Source organism: Amia ocellicauda, chromosome 17 (assembly GCF_036373705.1).
Source record: "Amia ocellicauda isolate fAmiCal2 chromosome 17, fAmiCal2.hap1, whole genome shotgun sequence".
Taxonomy (NCBI): Eukaryota; Metazoa; Chordata; class Actinopteri; order Amiiformes; family Amiidae; genus Amia; species Amia ocellicauda.
Window position 1 is genome coordinate 18,089,153 of NC_089866.1, and position 22,403 is coordinate 18,111,555.

The following is a 22,403-nucleotide window of genomic DNA, read 5'->3' on the forward strand; positions in this document are numbered from 1 at the left end:
CCTTAGCTTTCTTCTAAAGTATGCATTGTAAGAATAACACATTTAATTTATATGATTGACAATTCACGTCAAGAGGCAATCCATCACTAATGTGGCTCTACATTGTGAATAATACAGAAATACATAATCATTAAAATAAAGTTTAAATTAGTCTATCCATCGATTCCTAATGCATAGGACTTATTATTGCAATGGCCGAAACTGTATTGCTGTATGTTAAATAACCCAACTCTGGGTACTAGGATATTCAACATTTATCTTTCGAATATATATATATATATATATATATATATATATATATATATATATATATATATATATATATATATATATATGCAACACCCAAAAGCCTCAACGGTATCTTTACCTCTTCTGTGTCTGTGAGCACGATAGACAAATCATCACCCATTGCCTAACTGTGGATGGATGGTCAACCGCATTTAGAAAGAGTAATTCATTTCAATTAAAAGCACGCCAACAAGGGAATACATCCATATGTACACCCATTAATCCCATTTTGTATTGTTTATGTGTTACCGGGGGACCACGTGTGTCGCTGCAGGCGCTGGTAAGACAGGAGGAGGGGGAGGAATAGGGATGAGTGCTGGAGGAGGCAAGACTCCGGCAAACGACAAGCCCTGTTCCTTCACCTGGAGGAAAATGAAAGGGATCACGACTGAAAACAGATAATGGCAAGACCGGCTTTACCTTGGACGCAATTACTCTGATCAATTGGGAGTTGGTTAAAAAAAAAAAAGAAAAAAAAAAGCAAGCCACCGAGGTTTTCTTTTTTGTGAAACCACAAAGTTGCTTTGGACTGCTCTGAGCATCTTCATGTTTTTTTTTCTTCCCATTACTAATTCTGGATTTCACTGAATCGATGTCTGTATAGATACACGTATATCATCTGAAGAAAGGAAAATATGTGTGAGGGGGAAATAGGAAGATTTTAGCTTCAGTAAAACTCCAGTTATCCGCACCTGCTCTAAAACCTGTAGCATTGAAAGAAAGCTATGCTGAGGAATGTGTACAAGGCGTATCTTACTGCAAAAGGCTATTTTGTTATTTAAGGCGGTGCAATGAAACACAAATCGAATATATGTCTAATTCCTGAAAACCCAAAGAGTGTGCAGAATATCTAGAACTGATGACAGTGTTTATGCGGACAGATGTGAGATTTTGGAGAATCGTCGCTTATGGAACCACCGTGAAAATTTGCGGATATAAATCCACATCAGCTAAGGAAGACATGCATGGCTTCTGATATGTAAGGGCAGTCCTGAAATATGGATGATCATTTAAGATTATCTTAAAATTAATAAGAGTTCACATAAATAAACCAATTAATGAATTAACCCAACTTTGATGAGAAGACACGATAGGTAGCCTTTGTCAGAATTGATTACACAAATCGTGGATGATTTTAGGTCAAGTATTTAACGTCATGGTTGTAAGAGACGAGAACTTTAGCGTGTATAGTATGCATTGACCAAAGCAAACCCTGAAACAGATCATGCTGTATTCTCGGTCCTCCATCCTTGGATGAAGCTGTTGCTTTCTTCTCTCGAAATAAGAAACGGGACAGAAACACGTTTTGCTGTACGGACATAAGATCCCATCATCTTTACAACAAGTGGAGTATAGCTAACTTGCGGTCTGTTTACTAAAGCTTGCTATATGAAGATCGAGATACAGGTGTTGGCTTTGGATTGCCAAAATGCCTATGCATCCTGTAACCTCCACTTTAATGTACAGAGGTATCTGCACTATCCCAGATATTCTTACGTACAAGACACCTATAAATATCCCAGAGGATGAACTGGAAGGTAAGTATGAGTTTTATTCACGTCAACAACATACAGTTTGGGGTAAATTCATACACGAATGTGGGGAGGGGTGTGCATGTGTGATACTGAATTCGTGATTAAAATGTGTGTGTCGGGAACGCATTTGTAAGATGGTCGAGTGTCTGCAGAAAAGGTAACCAACATGCATTACATTTTCAAGAAACTTTTAAATACAAAAATATGTGACTGAGTAGAGCAAATCGATGATAAGATGCTGTAATATATCATACGGGTACCATACATGTCTCAGATATTTAAAACACTCCAGGCGTAAATGGTGCAACTTCTAAGACTTCTCTGCAGCACACAGGGAAAGGTTGTCTGAATTAATCTGTAAAGGAAACTTTATATATCATGTCAATGGATAAACCAGTGATTTAATGTGGCCGGACACTATTTTAAAGGGTCTTAATGATACCCTGATTATCGAAACTGGACCCCCAAGGATTGTTTAGTGTCACCAAATCCAATCTAACGCGCCACCGAAGAATATGAAACAAAAAAAAAAAGATGCTTGAAATAATATAACTGGAAAATAAGAGACTGTCAGTGAAAACACATTTTTTAAAGCGGGTTTTGAAATCGTGTAATTATATTTGTTTTCTAAAGGAATTGGGGGTTTTCTGGTTTCAGTACCTTGGACAGCACTAGAGCATTCAATCATCACGTTTCAGCTACTTCGATATTCTTAACGTGTTCCCTTAACTCTCCAAATCCTATCACTCCAGATGAGTATACAGAAGGATTTCAAAAGCGCAGTGATGTTGGGATTTTGGTTTTGTTGTGTTTTGTTGAGGAGTGTGTCTACGTGTGGTAGATTTCAAATAGATTCGTGCACACATGCCTTTATTTGGAGGAAAATGTCATCCTTTGTTTTGTTTGCGGAATGCAGCTGCAATACTCAATGGGAATTTGCGATCACAGATGATAGACCATTTTGGGCTAGTTGTTTTTGTGTGGTTGCTACTTCATGAGGCTTCAACCTGTCAGTTTGTAAGCTTTTGTTCTATAACATTTTAATGCATGCATTTTGTTCAAAAATCACAGATTTGCATTCCATATATTAACACTACCTTCAGTCCAGCGGTGTTTTGCCATTCCATGTGCATATTGGATTGTACTCAATAAAGCACAGTGGCATTTGCAAAATATTGACTGAAATTCAACTTTCCTTTTCCTAATTTCAAGAAAATAAAATAAAAATAATAATAATAAAATAATAATATATATATATATATATATATATATATATATATATATATATATATATATATATGAGCTAACCAATTAGTTAATTGATTTATTTGTGATTTGTGTTTTTATATGTTGTATGATAAATCTATGTGTGGTGTAGTAGTGAAGCCAAGACCAATGACATTAAATCTGTCTCCAGCTTCCATTTTTTATCATAGGATTCAATGTCCTTTCAATACATGTACCTCCAGGATCTGACAGCGCCTTAGCAGTATATTACTGTACTGTGTCAGAATAGGAGTCTCTCACAGTTGTCTGAGATGGGGTTGTTCTGCTTGACGGTCCTGATGAGACTGTTCTGCACAAGTGGATGGGATTGTGTGAGCTGCAATTCCCATGAATGAAAAAAACTAAATTGCCTCATGTGCATTATGGGCATTTCCCTTTTATTCTTGCTCTGCCCCGTGTGTGTGTGGATCTGGGTAGCATAAACAGGATTATCATTATCTATCACTTTTCAGACATGGATAATCCCAGGTATAAACCAACAGAGATATTTTGTTGGGACATCTTGAAAGTTGAGGCTTTAGGCGGATTCTCCATTTTGAGTCACAGCAGCCACCTTCAATTCCAAAGTAGAGGGACACTTATACGATTGCGATCATTGCAGCTGGGGCTTGGGAGAAGTCCAGACGCTGGTGTGCCCACAGAACCAAAGCCTTTCTCAATTCTCACTCTGCTGAAACATCTGAGTGGGGTGAGAAGCTGGGCTACAGCAGGGCTTATGCAAATCTGCTGACAGGGGTCTGACTTCCATTTGCAAGGAATTGATTTTGCAGGTCTTGGGCAGAAAGAGAGGATATTGTCTAGTGTGGCATTGCGAGGTGCACAGATATTTATTGCCATGCAGTGCGGGGTCTCTTCGAAGATACTGCACCTGCAAATCACCGCTCTTGTTTTCTCTTTACTGACATTCGGTGGAATATAATGTGTGGCACACATACCATTTTGGCATCTTTTCTGCAAACGATGGATAAGGAATCCTTTGGAGCATGGCTATCTCATTGTTCAGCTTGAGACATTCACACACAATTATTTTTAGGCCTTGGCTGTACTACTGTTTTCCTATTCTGAAGCACTTGTTTTACATCCAATGATCAATGTTAATTAGATGTTGCTCCCAGTCAAAAATATGTACATAAAGAAGCAGACAAATAAATCAATATAGCGTGTAACTCATAATGTACTTAATATTTAGTTCAGGATATTTCCACTGCTGCAGACTAAGAGGTCAATATGCTTGAAACAACAATACATACAAGAAAAAAAAGCATCAATGAAATATATATTGACAATATTATTCTATTGTTGTACTGTAAAAGCAAACATAATAAATAAAGACACACACACACACACGCACACACACATAGCCTTTGTCTATCCACTGATGGATGAAGGCCTCCCCAGGTTTCCACTTGTTGTAATCTACAGTCTCTTTTCCAGGTTATTCCAGCAAAGTTTCTGAGCTCATCTTCTGATTTTCCCATCTTCTATGTTATCTTCTACATACATACATACACACACGGTACATACACACACACACACACACACATACATATACACATGCTTACAAACTTAAAATTATGCTACCTAAAATCCCCTCCATGAAAGCGATAGGTATTAATCAGAAAGATGAAAAGAAAATTCCTATCACGTACCCACAGTTCAGCTACATGGTTAAATAGCTTCAGAAATCAAATCTGTACCCTTGAGCAAATGCTGAACAACAGACCTATTTAGGGGTGGTTATTAATGACTACAGCCATTAAAGACAGTCTAGCATGAGAATTTTAATATCCAAGAACACTTCAGAGCACTTGCACTCAAAACTGCCAGAGACAACACTTTCAATGAATACATCTTGAGTGACATGTGGTAGTGATTTCCTTCACAGGTTACTCTTATAAAGTCTGGGATTGTTTGGCTAGGTGATATTTTCAGAGGGTGTCTCAAAACACAATGGATGACATAACAAGTTCTTTCTATGAAGGACAAAAGCACTTTACAGTTGGTGGTGACTGGATACTGTCAATAAAGAAAGACCAGAGACCACGTCTCTCTGCAAACACTACAACATATAATCAGAGTAGAAAAACTGTAAGACTACTTTTATCATAAACATCTGTGGAGTAACACATTTACAGAATTATATTTCACCTACTGCTTTTTATTTAATCTACTTTCAGCATTTATTCTTTGCTGTTCACAGGATTTCTCAACACATGATCTTCTAGAAATTATTAGAACAAAAAGTTGATTTTCAAATGTCCTTAACAAAGGGGAAGGGTGTTTATGGAGTAAATAAGAACTGTTTGGAGACATATATATCATATATAAATACACAAACAATGAAATGGTGACTTGCATGAATAAAAAATGCTAAGCCCCTTAAAGACTCATACAGAATACAAACACTACAAACAATTACAATGTAAATATGCTTAGAAAATGGTGAGTACACATTAGTACAGCACGCAGAACCTGTAAGCTGTATCCTTCTGTGGTTTTCAATCAGTGTCTCAGAAGAGACTCAGTTTATGTGCAGGGGAAGTCATAGATTATATCTGAACATAAATAACTCTTTCTGTACTGTGCATTTTTTTGTATATCCTTTGCCTTTTCATAAACAGGAATGTAATAATCTGCCGGAAATATGAAAAATGTATAGATTTTTTTTTTAAAATAGAATATTAGAATATTAAAGATGCTATAATCAAGAAGAACAGAACACTGCCAACTTTTAGGGAGGGAAACAAGTGATAAACCTTATCATGGAAAGCCATTGCTGCTCACGGAGGTTCATAAAATAAGCTGGTTTACTGGGATAGCACTTCATTGAAATTCCACTGGTGTTTCCTTAAGAATCCAATCTGTTATGGTTAAGAGGATGTAAAGTGGTAAAGCCAGACTCTTTCTGCGAGACGTTTACCTTGTTTTTCTCTTCTGAGGACAAGGTATTGATCATGCTGCATATTGTTCCAAAGAATTCCCCAGTTCCCCCACTAATGCAGAAAATCTGGGAAAAGAAAACAGCTTTACAGTTCAAATTAAAAAATACAATAGGTAGATTGGTGATGAAGCGTTTTCTAACTCCCCTTCAATTAACATGACGGGTCCCAGAGTGCTCTCTGCTGGATTTGTAAAGCAAATGTGGCCCCAGTTCTGGAATTGTTTTTATTTAAAAATGAAAGGGGTGAAATCGCTCAGTTTAACTACGATCATTCACTGAGCCTTCTCACAATGAAGGTGATGAAAAATAGCTGGTCTTTTCGTTACACGGGCTAAAGTTTTTTAGTCGTGACACAAAAGTGAGCTGATGCACCTGAAATGATCTTTCACAGTTTCACTAAATAGACACAATAAATGAAAGAGACAAACCGTCATGGCTAGGCAAAGCTATTTCCAGAATTCATGTATTGCAATTCGTCTTGAGGATTAAAAAACAAAATCTGAGAGCCAAAAAGTCAATTACAAAGTCTTGATGGTTACAGAAACAACGAATACAAAAAGGGAGGCTACAGCTATATCTATACAGCTATACAGCTAAACCTTTCAAGTGAGTCCTGTCGGACAAGCGCATTTGACAGAAAAAAGAGAAACCCAGCCTGCCAAAATCGCCTTACCCTGATTTGCTTTTGGATAAAGGCTCAGATTCCCATCCAGCATTTCCTTTTAGCCTTTTCCACTGTGTGATCGCCTCGTGGAGAGTCCTGGCACGGGGCGGAAGCTGCTGTTTCGTACCTAAGTTCCTGAACCGCAGAGTATAATTGCTTTGGCTGGGGAATTGTCACAGGCTTTAGTATTCTTGGATCTGATGAAAATGCTGTTCTTTTTTCTATTTAATTTGTTACAAACACAGCTGCGTTTACCAGGACCAATTGGAATGATTACAATCACAGTTATAATTTTTCTCATGGTGCCGCACACTTTCACTACTTTTTGGTTCCTTCTGTTGGGTTCTTACAATTTGATTCAGGTTCTAACAAATTCTACTCAGGGAATTCTTGCATTTGCTAACAGGAACGTGTAGTCTAAATGTGTTCACTCACACCCTGTCCATTTGCAAGCATGTATTGCTATGGCCATTTTAAATTAAATGGGGATGAAACAGTGGCTTAAGCCTGAGGCTAGGTGAAACGCAAATGAAATATCATATTTGAACAAAATGAAGCACTTGAATAAGAATGGCTCGATGGCTTTTACAGTTCGCCCAAAACGAAATCAATAACAAAAAAACAATCACCAATAAAGCCTTCTTGAATTCGAAAGAATAAAACTTTCATCTGACATATAGCGAATGTTGAGTCTTCAGGTGCTTATGAGTTTCTGATCTAAATTAATCAATTGATTGTCTTGTCTATATAAATACTGTAACACTTTGGGGTTTTTTGGGTCACGGAGAGATGGGGAATCAAACCCCGGTGTCCTGCACCACAATGCAGCGATCTTACCGCATCACTAAAAGGCCCAGGCCTCCTAGCAAGGCTTGAGATCGCTACAATACTATTCCATTATCTACACATATATATGCATTTTATGTTACTACACCAAAAAGAGAAAGTCCCTTAAAAAAGAGACTCACAACAAATCAAACTAAGCGCTATTGTTTAAAGTGCATTCTCACATCTGTACACCTAAAAATATCAACAGAATAGAAAATTGTCACAAGAATGCGATCATATATTCCTCCCTTGTTTGGTGCGTTCTACCCTTGGCAGACCATCAGAAAGGTGATTTTTAATTTTTCCTTCCCATTACCTTATAGCCCCAGGCTTCATATATACCAATTAGGTTTGCCTCATTTAAATTATGGTCAGCTATAGATGTGGAAAGCAAAACACACAGAGAATATTAGTATATCATAATATATTCAGATGTTCCACACATTTTAATCTCCAGAAACAAGGATTAATATAATTGTGATTTCATTAAACAAACCTAGAGGAACCTAGACTTTAAAATGACAGACTAGTCCAGAAAAGCAGGTGTATTGTGGTTGGCTGCCCTCCTATTATGCTTTCCACTTGGTGATATTATAATAATAATAATAATAATAATAATAATAATAATAATAATAATAATAATAATTGCAACCAATACCACCAACAATACAACCAAGTCTATAAAAAAATGTTGAAACAGATAAGTATCTAATCTGCTTTCTGGTGTCTGACTAAGGGCCGGATTAAATCAAAACTGTGACCCACCTGCTAATAGAAAACTACAGAACTGTACTCAGTTACAGTTTCATTTTTAGTAAGATGTCACTTTCTTATAATCAGAAATGCAACCGCTATGATGTGCAGCTTTGTAGTTTGCTATTAGTGGGTGGGTCAAAGTTTTGATTTAATCCAGCCTTAAGTCTATGTAATAAAACAAATTACAATATTTCACAGAATTTTGTTTGCAAAAATGCAAAACAGGGTTTAATTTACTTGCCAAAACATGATTTTTTAATTTTACTCTAAGGACATCGATATAAAGCAGGCATTCTTTAAACAAACTGTAATTACATACATTTATTTATTGAATCTGTGATTTATTTCAAATGTAAAAAAATAAGTGTCTGAGTCACTCTAAATGCAATGTTGCTTGAGAAAAAAGAGAAACCAAAGAGTGAGAATTTAAAATTCCTTTTGAATCTATATTGAAACAAAAGACATTGCCATAAAGGGACTGCTCTGAAAGTGTCAGCAAATTGTGTTTTATTTTTCCTTGAAAGGAAAAGCATTTCTGTGATATGTGCTTTACCACAGAGTGGGAACTGCTTTGGGAAAAGTTGCAGCAAATTGGTGTAATCCCAGGGTCATTTCTATAGCTCAGAACAAGAATTGCAGTCACTGTGTATAGTATTTATAGATTGCAACATGCTATAGCATTCCCTTGGCACGGTGATATTGCAGAGCAGAGATAATTTGGCTACTCTGTATGTACAGCTGTCCTCCTCTATGGTTACAAATGGAAGTGTGGTAAGAGCCGGTGCTATTAGAGCGAATGTACAGTAGTTACTGTGGGGAATGATGGTTTTGTAAACATTTCCAGAATAGTAATGCGGTGAGAATGGGAAGAACAAGTTTATTCTGTTATCTAATGCCCAGACATATTTCCCTGTGGGCTTTTTTAGCACATCAGTTTTTTAAAACAGTCTACATGGCGACTGACTCATCATAGCAATGGTTCATTGTTTTATTAAGTGAAATTTGAGCATTACAATCCTCTAATTGAAACAGAGGCCACGGGAGACAATTTCTTGTTACTTCATTTGGTAGGCAGTTTCGTCTTATTAAAAACACATATTTTGCCAGTTTAATAAGTTCAAATCACCCGTGAGATGTCTTAGTAGTTGCTAATGTTCCTAATGTGACTTGTGAGCTTTTACTAGAAGGATGTCTGAATGGGAGGGAAAAAACAAAACACAAGGAACTATGTAAGCTGTACTAAATGTCATAGTGGTGGCGCTGAACCGTTCAAAATTGCTAGGTTTTAGGAAAATAGCAAAACTACATGGAAGAAATTAGAATCAGCTAAGTGACGTAAATCAGCATGCACTATAATTTCTACCTATGATATGCTGCTTGCCATCAGAATTAAAACATGCTGTGTTAGGTTGAAACAAATCATATTTTCGAGTCACAAAGTCTACATATATTCCCAAATATTTCCATGCAACTTGGAACCACAATGAAGGTTCAATAGAAGTTGGGCTGTGTATAGTGTATAGTCACACATTGTTATGTACAGAGTAGCAAGTACTGTTATAGGTTAATATAAAAGCTTTAACGTATGGCTGCAAGGATTACAAGATGTTTTTGGTGGAATAATGACCTTAGCAACCCAAGTGCTTGTGAACACACTGCAAACTGTGCCTAAGCAGTACCGTCAATCAATAAATAATTCATTCACACATTCATTCAAAAATTGAAAATAATAAAAAAGTGCTTTCAGTTGCAAGCGTTTTCTTGTTTTCCTAACATTTCCTTGAATACATTTATGGTAAGCTGAACCACAGCTCTGAGTCCCCCTTAGAAACAACAACAACACTTGACAACTGCTATACTATAAAACATAGCCAGCCTCTTTCCCTCCTAGACTAATGAAACCTTGTAACTGTGTAGTTTCGTCTGACTCCTGGCCTCATGTTTCACAATACAGCCTTATAATGGATGGTCAACCAGCCAATGTTCTCTGTGTATCTGGAATGACTCACTGCCATGGAGAAAAGCTTATCAGAACCACTGCCAAATACAATTATCGTCTTTATTGCTGTTGAGCCAGGGGTATATGAAGGATGAAACATTGTGTCCTGCTTATTACAATAGTAGTTACTTAAGATTGACTCAATACTGTATATAACTGCTTTAAATGTAATGTTAAATATGTTTGGCTGTATGATCTTGCTTAGTGATGGTCAACAGACTAATTACAATAATAATGCAATGTTATTTCACCTGCAGTGTATGTTTCCAATAATACTGGGATATCACCTCATGCTAGAAGAAGTTGTGTTGATGAATTACATTCTTTAGAAAGACAAAGCTGTTGCAGCAGCCGTCGCGGAAATTCACATTCGCATCCAGTTTTTGTTTATGCCATTAAGAGTCACCCGATCCATCTTAGGGCTATCACTGTGATTCCTTCCATTTTTAATACGTGTTCAGCGGCAACGTCTCTGCAGAGATATTAGTTTTAATCGTGGGAAACGCTCTCTGAAATTGCAGCTTAATGAGTGGAGCAGAGCTCGGTGAGAGCGATCAAGTTGTACTTTGAAAAGGGAGGCATGCACTGATCAAATACACAGACAAGACCACCATTTTCAATTAATTCTGCAGTCTCTGCCGAAGACGATGTAGTAGAATTCTGAGCTTCATTCAATACTGACAAACTGGTCAAAAGCTATAGCTGTTGCTCGTTGTGTCTCAGAAGGGTGGAGAGAGAGAGACAAACAAAGAAAATAAACAAGGAGGATAGCTTCTGTGGAATAAAAAAAAATCAGGAAAGAAGAAGAGAGTATAGAAAAAGAGATCAATCAACAGAGAACTACAGAAGACAGGTGAACAATAACACCAACACTGGAACTTTCTGGAGGATTATTTCTCCGTCTTCTCAATCTGTGCTGCAGCTTTCTCTGAAAATCGTTAGATCAGATGATGTGTGTCAATGGTTTTCTGCAGTACTAAAAGAATCAACACCATGCATTGATTGTCACTTATCCTTAGCGAAAACAAATTCTATTCCTTTTATCTCTGTCTTTTTCACTCTCTCAGTGTTAGTAATTTAAATTGAACACATTTGGATTTGATAAGTATGCTTTATTCTATGAGCAAGTAGGTAATTAGACAATATTATATTGTTGGTAAGAGGCGCATTAATTGTGTTCCACCTGATTTGACTGTGCACATGCAATGAATGGCTGTAATCAAGAATTATCAGACCATTTGAATGGTCTGTTTGGTTCCCAATAAGCCCCAGCCAAAGATATGATCATTCCACTAAATGCAAGCCATTCAAAATCGTATTCTTTCAGAGGCTTGTCATGTACTGTATCAAGGATGACTAGATGTAGACACAATATGCTATCGTATGCCTGATCCTAATCCTATTATAACGTGGGATGAATCTGAAGGATTGTGGAAACCCTGCTACTGCAACAATATCTGAAACACCAGACGTATTTTCATCCCTTTGTGTTCAGAATAAAGCATGTCTCCTACACTTTAAAACACAGCAACAAATTATTGGAACCCACAACTGGCTCATGTGAAACCAAATACACCAATCACACCGTTTGATATGTTTTGATTACAGCCATTTAGTGCTCTGCAGAAAACAATGCACTGCACTGTGAAGGTCTCTACAGGATTTTCACAGTGGCCTCACGTGTTCTTCGTGTTACCTGGGCCTCTGTCCCAGGTAGTTGCATCCACAAAATCGAGTCCCATCACTAAGCATAACTCAGCCAGATACAGAAACCATAGGTCTGATAAAAGCCAAAGCATGCAGCAGTTGCATTAGCATTCCCAGACACTGAAAAATATGGGTGGTGTAGGGGACTTAGTTAGAATGTGCAGATTTATTTAATGACATCATAAGACAGTTCAAACCATTGGCTCTTGCTTAATGTGCTGATTGAGTAAAATCTCAGGAACAGGTTAATATTAATTAACATGAAATCCGTTAATATAACTTAGCTGAAATGTGAATGAATAAGTTTCTAGCAAAACGTGCATATCCACCCAACGCAGAGAGATGGGAGTATACTATAAATACATTGATGATTGTAATGGTTGCACAATGATGCTGGGTAGCAGAATTAAAAATACAAAAAAGTCAAAAAGTAGAAAATTGGAGGATAAACAAAGTATTAAATGATTTCTTGAATGCCTGCCAACTAGTTTGGGGAATGACAGTCTAGGTACAGAGTGATTTAAATTTAGAAAGACGCATATCAATTGGTGGTTATGCTTTTATCCTTGAGAGGTACAAACCCTTATGTTTTTCTCTGAGCCACCAGGATACCAACTAATCTGATTCAGAATGAATTATTTTAAACGTTTTATTTTATTTAGTTAAAGTAATAAACCAAATTAAAAAAAAAAACAGAGACAGACAGAAGGACGGATGAATGGACAGACAGATAGATTGATAGTTATTTTGCTCATTTGAACTATGATGTAAGTAGTAGTTTTATCTTTAGGCTTCAAAGGGGCATATATTGTCCTTCACTCTTATACATAATTCAGTGAATACTAATTTAAAGATTTAATAACTACAGCATTTGTTTTCTATAGGTTACACTAAGACCAATGGCCTTGTATGTAAATATTATATCAGTTCAGTTATTCAGTTCAATTAATGATCGCATTGATGATTTCAAAGACTGACATACATTTTAACTGCACAAGCAAACGTAACTGGAAAGAAAAAGGCAACGGGGACCTGGTGACCTGAAAGCAAATGACAATTACAACTAAGCACAATGTTGGTTAAGATTCCCTTTGTGATTTCACCTCACTGTGTTTAATCTGTTGATTGTTTTAATACGTTTGATCTGTCTTCTAATAAATGTCAGTATAGAAATTAAAATGTCCTTTGCAGCACAGTACAATACCAGTATGCACGAGGCTCAGGCTCCAGTCAAACTCTGTCATCATGTAATTATTTTTAAATAAACTGACAATCTCAAGAGAGGGTTTTCTCGTTTTAATTCACAATGCACCGTAACATGTATTTAACTGTCTTAGCTTACTGCTCTGGTCTCGCCCCTATATATAATTTTTCAGTTTTTTTTTTTTTTTTTTCTGCTCACGGGCCACTGTACAATAGGAAATTACAGACTGATGCAGAGGTGACAGGAGACATTTGCAAGACTCTGAACCTCAGCAAAAGAAATGAACCGAGAAACTGAGAGTGATCCAAGAAAGTCAACCAGCACAACGTTGCCCATTCATCTTTTTGTTCTTGCTTTAAAGTGCATTTGGGCACCAACTATCAATACAAAAAAATACAATAATTACCATTGTACTTTTACTAAAGTATGTGTAATGGAAGCAATTAAAAATGATCTATATATTCAGAGGTTTTGGCTGTACCCTAATGATGGGAGTAAAGTGAGAGGATTGTAACGCCCCCCCCACAGTGTGTTTTGCTGCAAAGGCCGTGTCTGGGGTGGATGGAGGCATGCAAAGCAATGAATGTTGGGAGACAGAAGTTTAATGCACATATTTATGCGTGTTTTTGCTGTGTTTAGGGTCTTTTCTTTCTCCCCAAACAAAAAATAAAGGGTCCCTTCTGTCTAACGCAATATGAAGCAACACCTGCAAGGGCATATCATTAAAATGCAAGGCTCTCTCTCCATCTCACACACACACACATAGTACATAGACATGTTTTTACTAAACACCTCATTAACAAGGAATAAAAATCAGATTACCCTGAAACAGCGGTCTAGTTTATTGCAGAACGACCACTTCCTAATCTTTGATGACTTTGCTTGACAGGTGCAATAGTTGAGGGAAACAATATGTCAACTTAATGGCATCATCTATCATAACCTGTAAAATGCAACTTGGCAATGCTACTGACAAAACAGTATTGTAGGCAATCGATCGGCGAGGAGGACATACTAAATTCATCCCTGACGCACCAAAGCATTAAATGGGTCAGAATTATGACCATAAAAAATTGGAGACTGAGCAATAGTCCTGTGCACTGGATAGGACATTTGTCTTTGCTGTTGAAGAGCAGATATATGGGAAACTGAAGCGTGCCTTAATCCATAATTCAGCACACCGTGAGCAATTGTGATAAAAGCACGAGTTAAACCCAACTCATCACATTGTGGTTTATTGTACATAAACAAAAACAGACATTCCATAAAACTGCAGCATGTTAAATCTCACCCCAACATTTACTAAGGCTGAAAAAACATTTGAATGAGTGGTGAAGCGGAAGTGTTAGATAATATATATATATTTTTTCTTCCACTACTTTGAAAACTTCTACCCCTCGAGTTTAGTTGCCCGAGTTTGGCTCACATCTCATCTTACAACACATAAATCAATAAATACATGGCTCCACATGCCATTCCAGCCCTGTTGCAACATTCAGAACACTTATCATTTCTAAAGATACTTTTTTTTTTACAGTATATAGGGGAATGACAACCCTGATACCTTATAATTGCTCTGTGGAAATGTGTCTCAGATCAAATGAGTCATTTTACATAATCGGAACAAAAGTAATCTCACTGTGCATTGCCTGGCTGTAAGTGACACCATATTTGAGTTATGTATTAATTTACTAATTATTTCAAGGTTTCTTATTCAATATATATATATATATATATTTATATTTATTTTATGCAATCCATCTGTTGGGGAAAAAAGAAAAAAAGAAAAGTTTTTGTTATAAGTAATATAACTAATATTAAAAGTTCCTGAGCACTCAAGAAAAGCTTTTACCATTGAAGGATGGATTAATGTTGCCATTTCAAAACAGTAATGTAATACACAGAAAAGGAAGTTTAATGGTTTTACATATACTCTATAACAAATTGAATTTAGAAAGAATACAAATAGATTTTTATTTTATTTTTTAGGGAAACTTGTTTACTTTGGCCATTGCATCTGATACAGGTTCTTCAAGGTGGGCTCTTCTTTACTTTGGAAAGAATTTTTTTAAGGTATTCTGTAAGCTGTTAAAGGAAAAGAAAGTGGCAGAAAAAGAGTGTAGCTAATTCAATTAACAGGATCTATATTCACTTGAAAACAGTGATTATTTTACACACATGGAGATACCGAAATAGGACGTATAATAGTACAATACATATGAAAGAAACATAAGAAAATGAAGATGGATATATTTGCTGGGGAGAAAAACAATTTTCCCTGGTCTCAGTAGCATTACATCACGATCGATCCATTTCTAGGTAATACTGGTCTCCAGCATTTCTCTGGGTACACTAAGAAACGTATGAAAATGCTTGTGTCTGCATTTAAGTGAAAAATCTCTGCTGCTGCATTGATTAGCACAGATGTCTAAAATGCAGGGTTAAACTGCAAAAAAAAAAGCTGCTTTTACAATTTCAAGATCTATACCTTGTGTGTCATCTTCTTTCAAGTCTCTTGGGGCATGAAAACATTGTATCTTAGTCCAACTATATTTTTTGCTTCAAAGAGAATGCCTTAGTTAAGGAACAAAGAAGAAAAGGATTTCTTGGCAGTGTAAACACAGAGAAGAGTGCAGTTAAAATAGTTCCCCAAAGGATGGGGAATGAAAGGAGCCTTCAGGCACAAGTTTAGCATCACTGCTGATTAAAAATAGTTTAAATAATTAGGTCCAAAACACTTAAAATGCATAATTGTAGCATTTATCTATAAAAAAGTTTGAGGGAACAACAAGAGAATTTGAATCCCCATCAAGTGATTTCCAAAGGCCTGGATGTGGCTGCTAGCTTTGGTGTTTAAAATTATAAACAACTGCCTACAAGCTGTGCCCAAATTCCATCAGTGACACATTGTTATCTGTGTGGAAGATAAGTCACACTTTAAAATTGAAATTACATGAAGGCTTAAAATAGTGGGGAAAAAGTAAATCCCTAGGATAGGAGTATTTAGCCTTGAACTAAGAATACTTAGAGTGCAGATTACTCTAGTAAGTATATTTTCTGTAAAATCTCACTCACTGCACATATACAGTATATATATATAATAAAATAAAAGGAAAAACAGATATTAAAGGAATTTAATTGTGAATTTGTTGTGGTTATTATTATTATTGATAGTAGTATAGCAACAGTATTCATATTGGACATACTAACTACGCAAACCAAATACTCAGGAAAAAAAGGGAACAGTGTAACACAATGAGGCCCATTAGTGTAGCATTAAAACCTGTGCAAAACTGTGCACTCCTTTGCCTTGTTTCCATTCATTGATTTACTTTCCGGAACAGAAAGTCTGACGAATAGCAATGTATGAAAACAACGCAGCAGGGAATTCTTCAACAGCCACACAGTAGAAGATATAGAAAGTATGCCAAATAAAAAAATATATGTATGTTTTAGATTGCTATAGATATCTGCACCCAGCTTACATGTACCTGAACATTAATCCCAAAGTTGCATTTTCATTGCAGGTCCTTCAGTGAGATTCTAGGCTGATTATTTGGCAGCCATTATAATAAACTGCGTTCCTTCGCATCGGGGGAGACAGTATTTTTTCTTCTCTACTGATGAAACTAAATTCTGCTGATAAAACTAAAAACTGTTCAGGGAAGCTGAAAGTGATGAGTTTCCTTCAGATTGGGTATTACCCATATAACCCTTGCTTGAAACTGCTGAATACAGAATGATATTGAAATTCAAAATGCCAGCTTTCCTATTAAATTAATTCAGTTCTGCTGATAGTTATACAAACTTCTATTTAAGACGAAGAAAAGATAAATAATTGCCACTCTGTATGGAAAGAATTATACAATACACAATTGCTTTTGGAAAATGAAATCCCCCTCGATACATCTAATCAATACAAGAATGTATTGCTAGTGTAATGCAGACATACAGGAAGGTAATCATTGCAGGACTGACAATGTGTTTATTGCATCTGTAAATATGGGAAAATACATTTATTTATTTATTTTTGCAATAAATTCTAGATTTAATTGGATGTGGGATGTTGTTTAGCCCAAGACCAAAAGGCCTTTCAATGAAAAATAAATGTATAAACATGTACAGTGAGCAGTGTTTAGTAAAGATTTGTGAAGATGTATTGCTATTGGTTTATTGGATTTAAATTTCACCGCTAGTTAAATACATACACATATTTATATATATATATTTCATGTATTATTTAATTTACTGTATTTACTGTAGACTTTAGTATGTCTGTTGCCTGATGAGGATGTGGGGCTGTTGAAATGTGTTAAAGGCAGGCACAGAGATGTAGATAAAGATTATTTTATGGCATACTGACTTTTGTCACCGTAATTAACCTGATCATAATCTATGGGATCAAAAGGAGTTAGCTACTACAGAGGTCTCTGCTACTGGGGATAAGTGAATATTAAACCACCTTTATTGGAGACAATCCTACAATTTTTCCCCCCTTTGTGTCACTGTGGTGTATAAACTAAGTTTTGAGCTTGTGTATATATATACACCGATCAGCCATAACATTATGACCACTGACAGGTGTAGTGAATAACACTGATAATCTCGTTATCATGGCACCTGTCAGTGGGTGGGATATATTAGGCAGCAAGTGAACATTTTGTCCTCAAAGTTGATGTGTTAGAAGCAGGAAAAATGGGCAAGCGTAAGGATCTGAGCGACTTTGACAAGGGCCAAATTGTGATGGCTAGACGACTGGGTTAGAGCATCTCCAAAACTGCAGCTCTTGTGAAGTGTTCCCGGTCTGCAGTGGTCAGTACCTATCAAAAGTGGTCCAAGGAAGGAAAAGCGGTGAACCGGTGACAGGGGCATGGGCGGCCAAGGCTCATTGATGCACGTGGGGAGCGAAGGCTGGCCCGTGTGTTCCGATCCAACAGACGAGCTACTGTAGCTCAAATTGCTGAAAAAGTGAATGCTGGTTCTGATAGAAAGGTGTCAGAACACACAGTGCATCGCAGTTTGTTGCGTATGGGGCTGCGTAGCCGCAGACCAGTCAGGGTGCCCATGCTGACCCCTGTCCACTGCCGAAAGTGCCTACAATGGGCTTGTGAGCATCAGAACTGGACCACAGAGCAATGGAAGAAGGTGGCCTGGTCTGATGAATCACTAGTTCAAGGTGTTGACTTGGCCTCCAAATTCCCCAGATCTCAATCCAATCGAGCATCTGTGGGATGTGCTGCAAGTCTGATCCATGGAGGCCCCACCTCAAAACTTACAGGACTTAAAGGATCTGCTGCTAACATCTTGGTGGCAGACACCACAGCACACCTTCAGAGGTCTAGAGGAGTCCATGCCTCGACGGGTCAGGGCTGTTTTGGGACCTACACAATATTAGGCGGGTGGTCATAATGTTATGGCTGATCGGTGTATATATATATATATATGCGTGTGTAATGTGAATCTATATTGGTATTCATTTTATGGCTAAGTAACTCTTCATCTTATGTGAGAACAACTGTATCATTAGCCTACGGAAAAAAACAAATTATTAAAAATGAGAAAGACATATTTGGATTGCAGGTGGATAGTAAAGCAATATTATTACAGCCAGGGAAAAGACACAGCTGCTAAAGATTGTGTTTAGTGGCCAATCTATCTGTGGGTTTTCCCATTAATCAAACTTTGCTGCTTATCATGCACAAGACCACACTGTTATAAATATCACCTACAGAAGAGTATACTGCCATATAAATGCCATTAGCCTAAATCCTAAAAAATTATGTGTCACATATTTACCCATTCTTATGCATTACAATGCCTTTTGTGATTCAATTACCTGGTTACAATGTCTCTCTCTTCTTTGGATTGAAAGTTATGACTTATGTTAGTATTCCCAGCAACTATCAGAAGGACACTTTGTAAGCAAGGACATTTTGACTTGGCTGTGGTGTGAATTACAAATCCCTCATATCATGATCACATTATATATGGACTTTTTCCACATTTTGTTGTGTCAGTTCATTAGAGTTTCTTACACTTAAATGATCCACTTACCTACACACTATATTAAAAATATCATAATTGGATTAGTCTCCACCCCTTTGAGTTTACACTTGGTGGAAGCACCTTTGATAGCATTTGCAGCTGTGAGTCTGTTGGGTAGGTCTCTACCAACTCTGCACACTATATTTGGCAATATGTGATCGTTCTTAATTTAAAAACTGTTCAAGCTCTGTCAGGTTCCTTGGGAAGCATTGAAGGACAGCGATTTTCAAGTCATTCGATTGAGAAGTAGGGATGGTGTTCTTTGGATAAAACTAGGTGTGCACCAAACATAACGCCTTGCATCAATAAATACCACAAATGAAACTGCGTAAGCTCTTGAACAGTTGCCCATGTTTGACACACACTGAGCAAACCTGTCTATCACATTTTACTCGGCTGTAATCAGATTATACTTGCATTTATATGTATAACTCTTTCCTGATTGAATTACCTTTGCTTTCCCACTCTGACACCTTTTTTATTATTATAACAGCACATCATGCTGAGCATATATTATTGTAAATAATAAAAATGACTGAGCAATTTAAGAGACAAATGAATAAAGTAATGAAGGCAATAATGCAAAATCTGCTGGGATTGCAATATTAATCTTGCCAGCATTATGCAGAATCTGTTGCAGTTGATTGACTGCATCCCATTTTCCAGTGCCTGCCATTTTTATTCACCCCTTCATCTAAAATATATTTTGTTTTATTGAAGGTAGATAAGTAAATTAATGATAACACAACTGTCACACAAATGCCTTTGATTTCCAGAGGTTAAAGCATTAGGTATTGAATGTACTAAAATGCGTACCACACATTCTCTATCAACTGCCATGTGTGCAAAGGTACTGCAGTTCTGCTAAATAATAGGGCAAAATAAAATTGAATTGTTGGTTATTTTAATTTATTCGTTTTTAGATACAAAATGGAAATGCATTTTACAAGAGTCTTTTTGCAAGCATTCTGTGTTTTGTGTTATGGTTTCCTGATAATGTTCAGCCTAGAATGCAGTCCATGTCCTGACTGTGCTACATAACTGTAATAACCTCACTGCAGTAAAACATTATGAGTTGTACAAAGTATCTCAGAGCTCAGAGTTAATCAGTGTTCATGTTCTCAGCATTTAAATGATCTGAAAACTCAGAGAACAGACAGATGTCGATCTTGTTTTTGCTAAACAAAAAACCCATTTAAGAAATGTTAATTTCTTAATTTATTATTTATTTATGTGATCCAGCATCTATATATTACTATTATAACTGTTCATTGCAGGCTTGGTGATTATCAAATACTTAAAGGTCAGTTATGCATATTGATAATTTATATTTAGAATCAAAAATCTTCAAAATCTAAAGCCAATAATAATATATATATTTGTAGTTGCCAGTTTAGTTTTACAGAGTAATTTAACGTTTTTAGTAGGAATCCCAAGTGTTTGACAGAACCAGAACAGAAATATGCTTTGAGTAAAGGAACAAGGTAGAACAGGCAGTGCATTCACTTCAGTGCGAATGTTTTTGAATGCATTTTTTCTCTTTACTCAAGACGACTGGAATTGTGTCATGGACATTATAATACCTTTCTCTATTTAAGTGCACTTGTCTTGGCCATAAATATTTTTAACGATGTTGGGCGATGTCCTCCCCTTTTAAAGATGTTTTATTATTATCTAAGTGTTTATTGTGCTTTATTTCTCTCGTGGTTCTTCATGACTTCATCTTAGACATTCAGTACATGTTTAAATTTTGCTTGACAAGGAAAGCTTGAAATAATGCCGCTTTAAGTGTGTGCCAGTAAAACCAGCATTCTGTTGGATTACTACAAACACACTGTGCTCACTGAAAAGAACAGCATTGCTCATACAAAAACTTATACACAAACTAATGGAGATGTTTGTATGTATGTACACATGTTAGTATGTGTACATGTATGCAGGAAGCAGTGTATAGTAGTGGTCAGGGCTCTGGGGCTGGTTTCATAAAACTGTATTAGACTAGTCTTAATTTGACAGTTAGACTAGTCTACACAAGTTAGTCAGTTGCATAAAAATTGAGACTGATTAAGACTTATGTTAGCGTCTTCATCCCCAGGCTAATTTAGGATTTAAGTCTAGCTTTCCATAGAAACTGTTTGCCTAGCCTACAACACTGTCACTGATGCTGACTCACAAACACTCCGCTCTCCCGCCCACTGGCAATCCCCAAAACATCCAGACTCCTCCCAAAAGATTTTAATAACCAATCCTGTGGTCTGTTTACGTTTTTAGGGAGGTCCTCCTCCAGTACACGGACGTTTCCTCTGAAATATTTGTTTTTGCATATTCTTTTATCGTTTCTGTATGTTTTAACGTACACAGCGGGTTGGCTTTGTTATTTTTATCTCATGCCTTGTGTTTGAGTGCGTTCATTCAAGTTTCAGAAAACGTCACCCCAAAGAAGGAATTGTTTTGCATTATATTCCAATAAAATGCACAGATTTTCTATTACTGTGAACTGGGATCGTCGCTGTTTTAGTGAAGTGTCCAGCATGTTTTTTTTCTTCTTCGAGTGTTGAGTTAAAATTCCCAGAGTGATTGACTAAGTAAGACCAGTCTAAGGAAAGACTATTTTATGCAACGGTTTTAACCGAGTGTCTATCATTAGTCGTCTATCATTAGTATGACTTATAATTAGTCATACAAAGTCTATGTTTATGCAACCAGCCCCTGGTCGTAGATTTGATCCCAGGTTAGGGACATTGCTGTTGTACCCTTGAGCAAGGTACTTTACCTAGATTGTTGCAGTAAAAACACAGCTGTATAAATGAGTAATTGTATGTAAAAATAATGTGATGTATTGTAAGTCGTCCTGGATAAGGGCGTCTGCTATAAAATGTATTATAATTATGTATTTATTTAAGTAGACAGTGGCTGTTTTTGCTCTAGAGATGTGTAAAAGCTTGCTGTATAGCAAGTGTGGAAATAAATTAAAATGGATGTTTGTTGTTTTTTTTAAATTAAAACAAATGTCTGGAATGGTTTTCACTTGACTTAATTTGGAGATTAAAAATCATTAGGCAATTCCACACTAGTGGGGACAGCTTTAGAAAGTGTTCTGAGAATGTTTTGACATTTAATTGTTTGTATATGCAGTAAGCTGAATTTTC

General features: G+C 36.6%; 1 protein-coding gene across 1 annotated transcript in view; it reads left to right on the plus strand.

Annotated features, from left to right (window-relative positions):
- Positions 1-574: 574 nt before the first annotated feature.
- Positions 575-22,403, plus strand: part of cabp7a (calcium binding protein 7a) — a 34,236-nt gene continuing 12,407 nt past the window's right edge. The window contains exon 1 of the mRNA XM_066689712.1: positions 575-1,826. Within this exon, the coding sequence (XP_066545809.1) occupies positions 1,718-1,826 (109 nt within the window). The 5' untranslated portion in view covers positions 575-1,717. The remainder of the gene's footprint in view (positions 1,827-22,403) is intronic.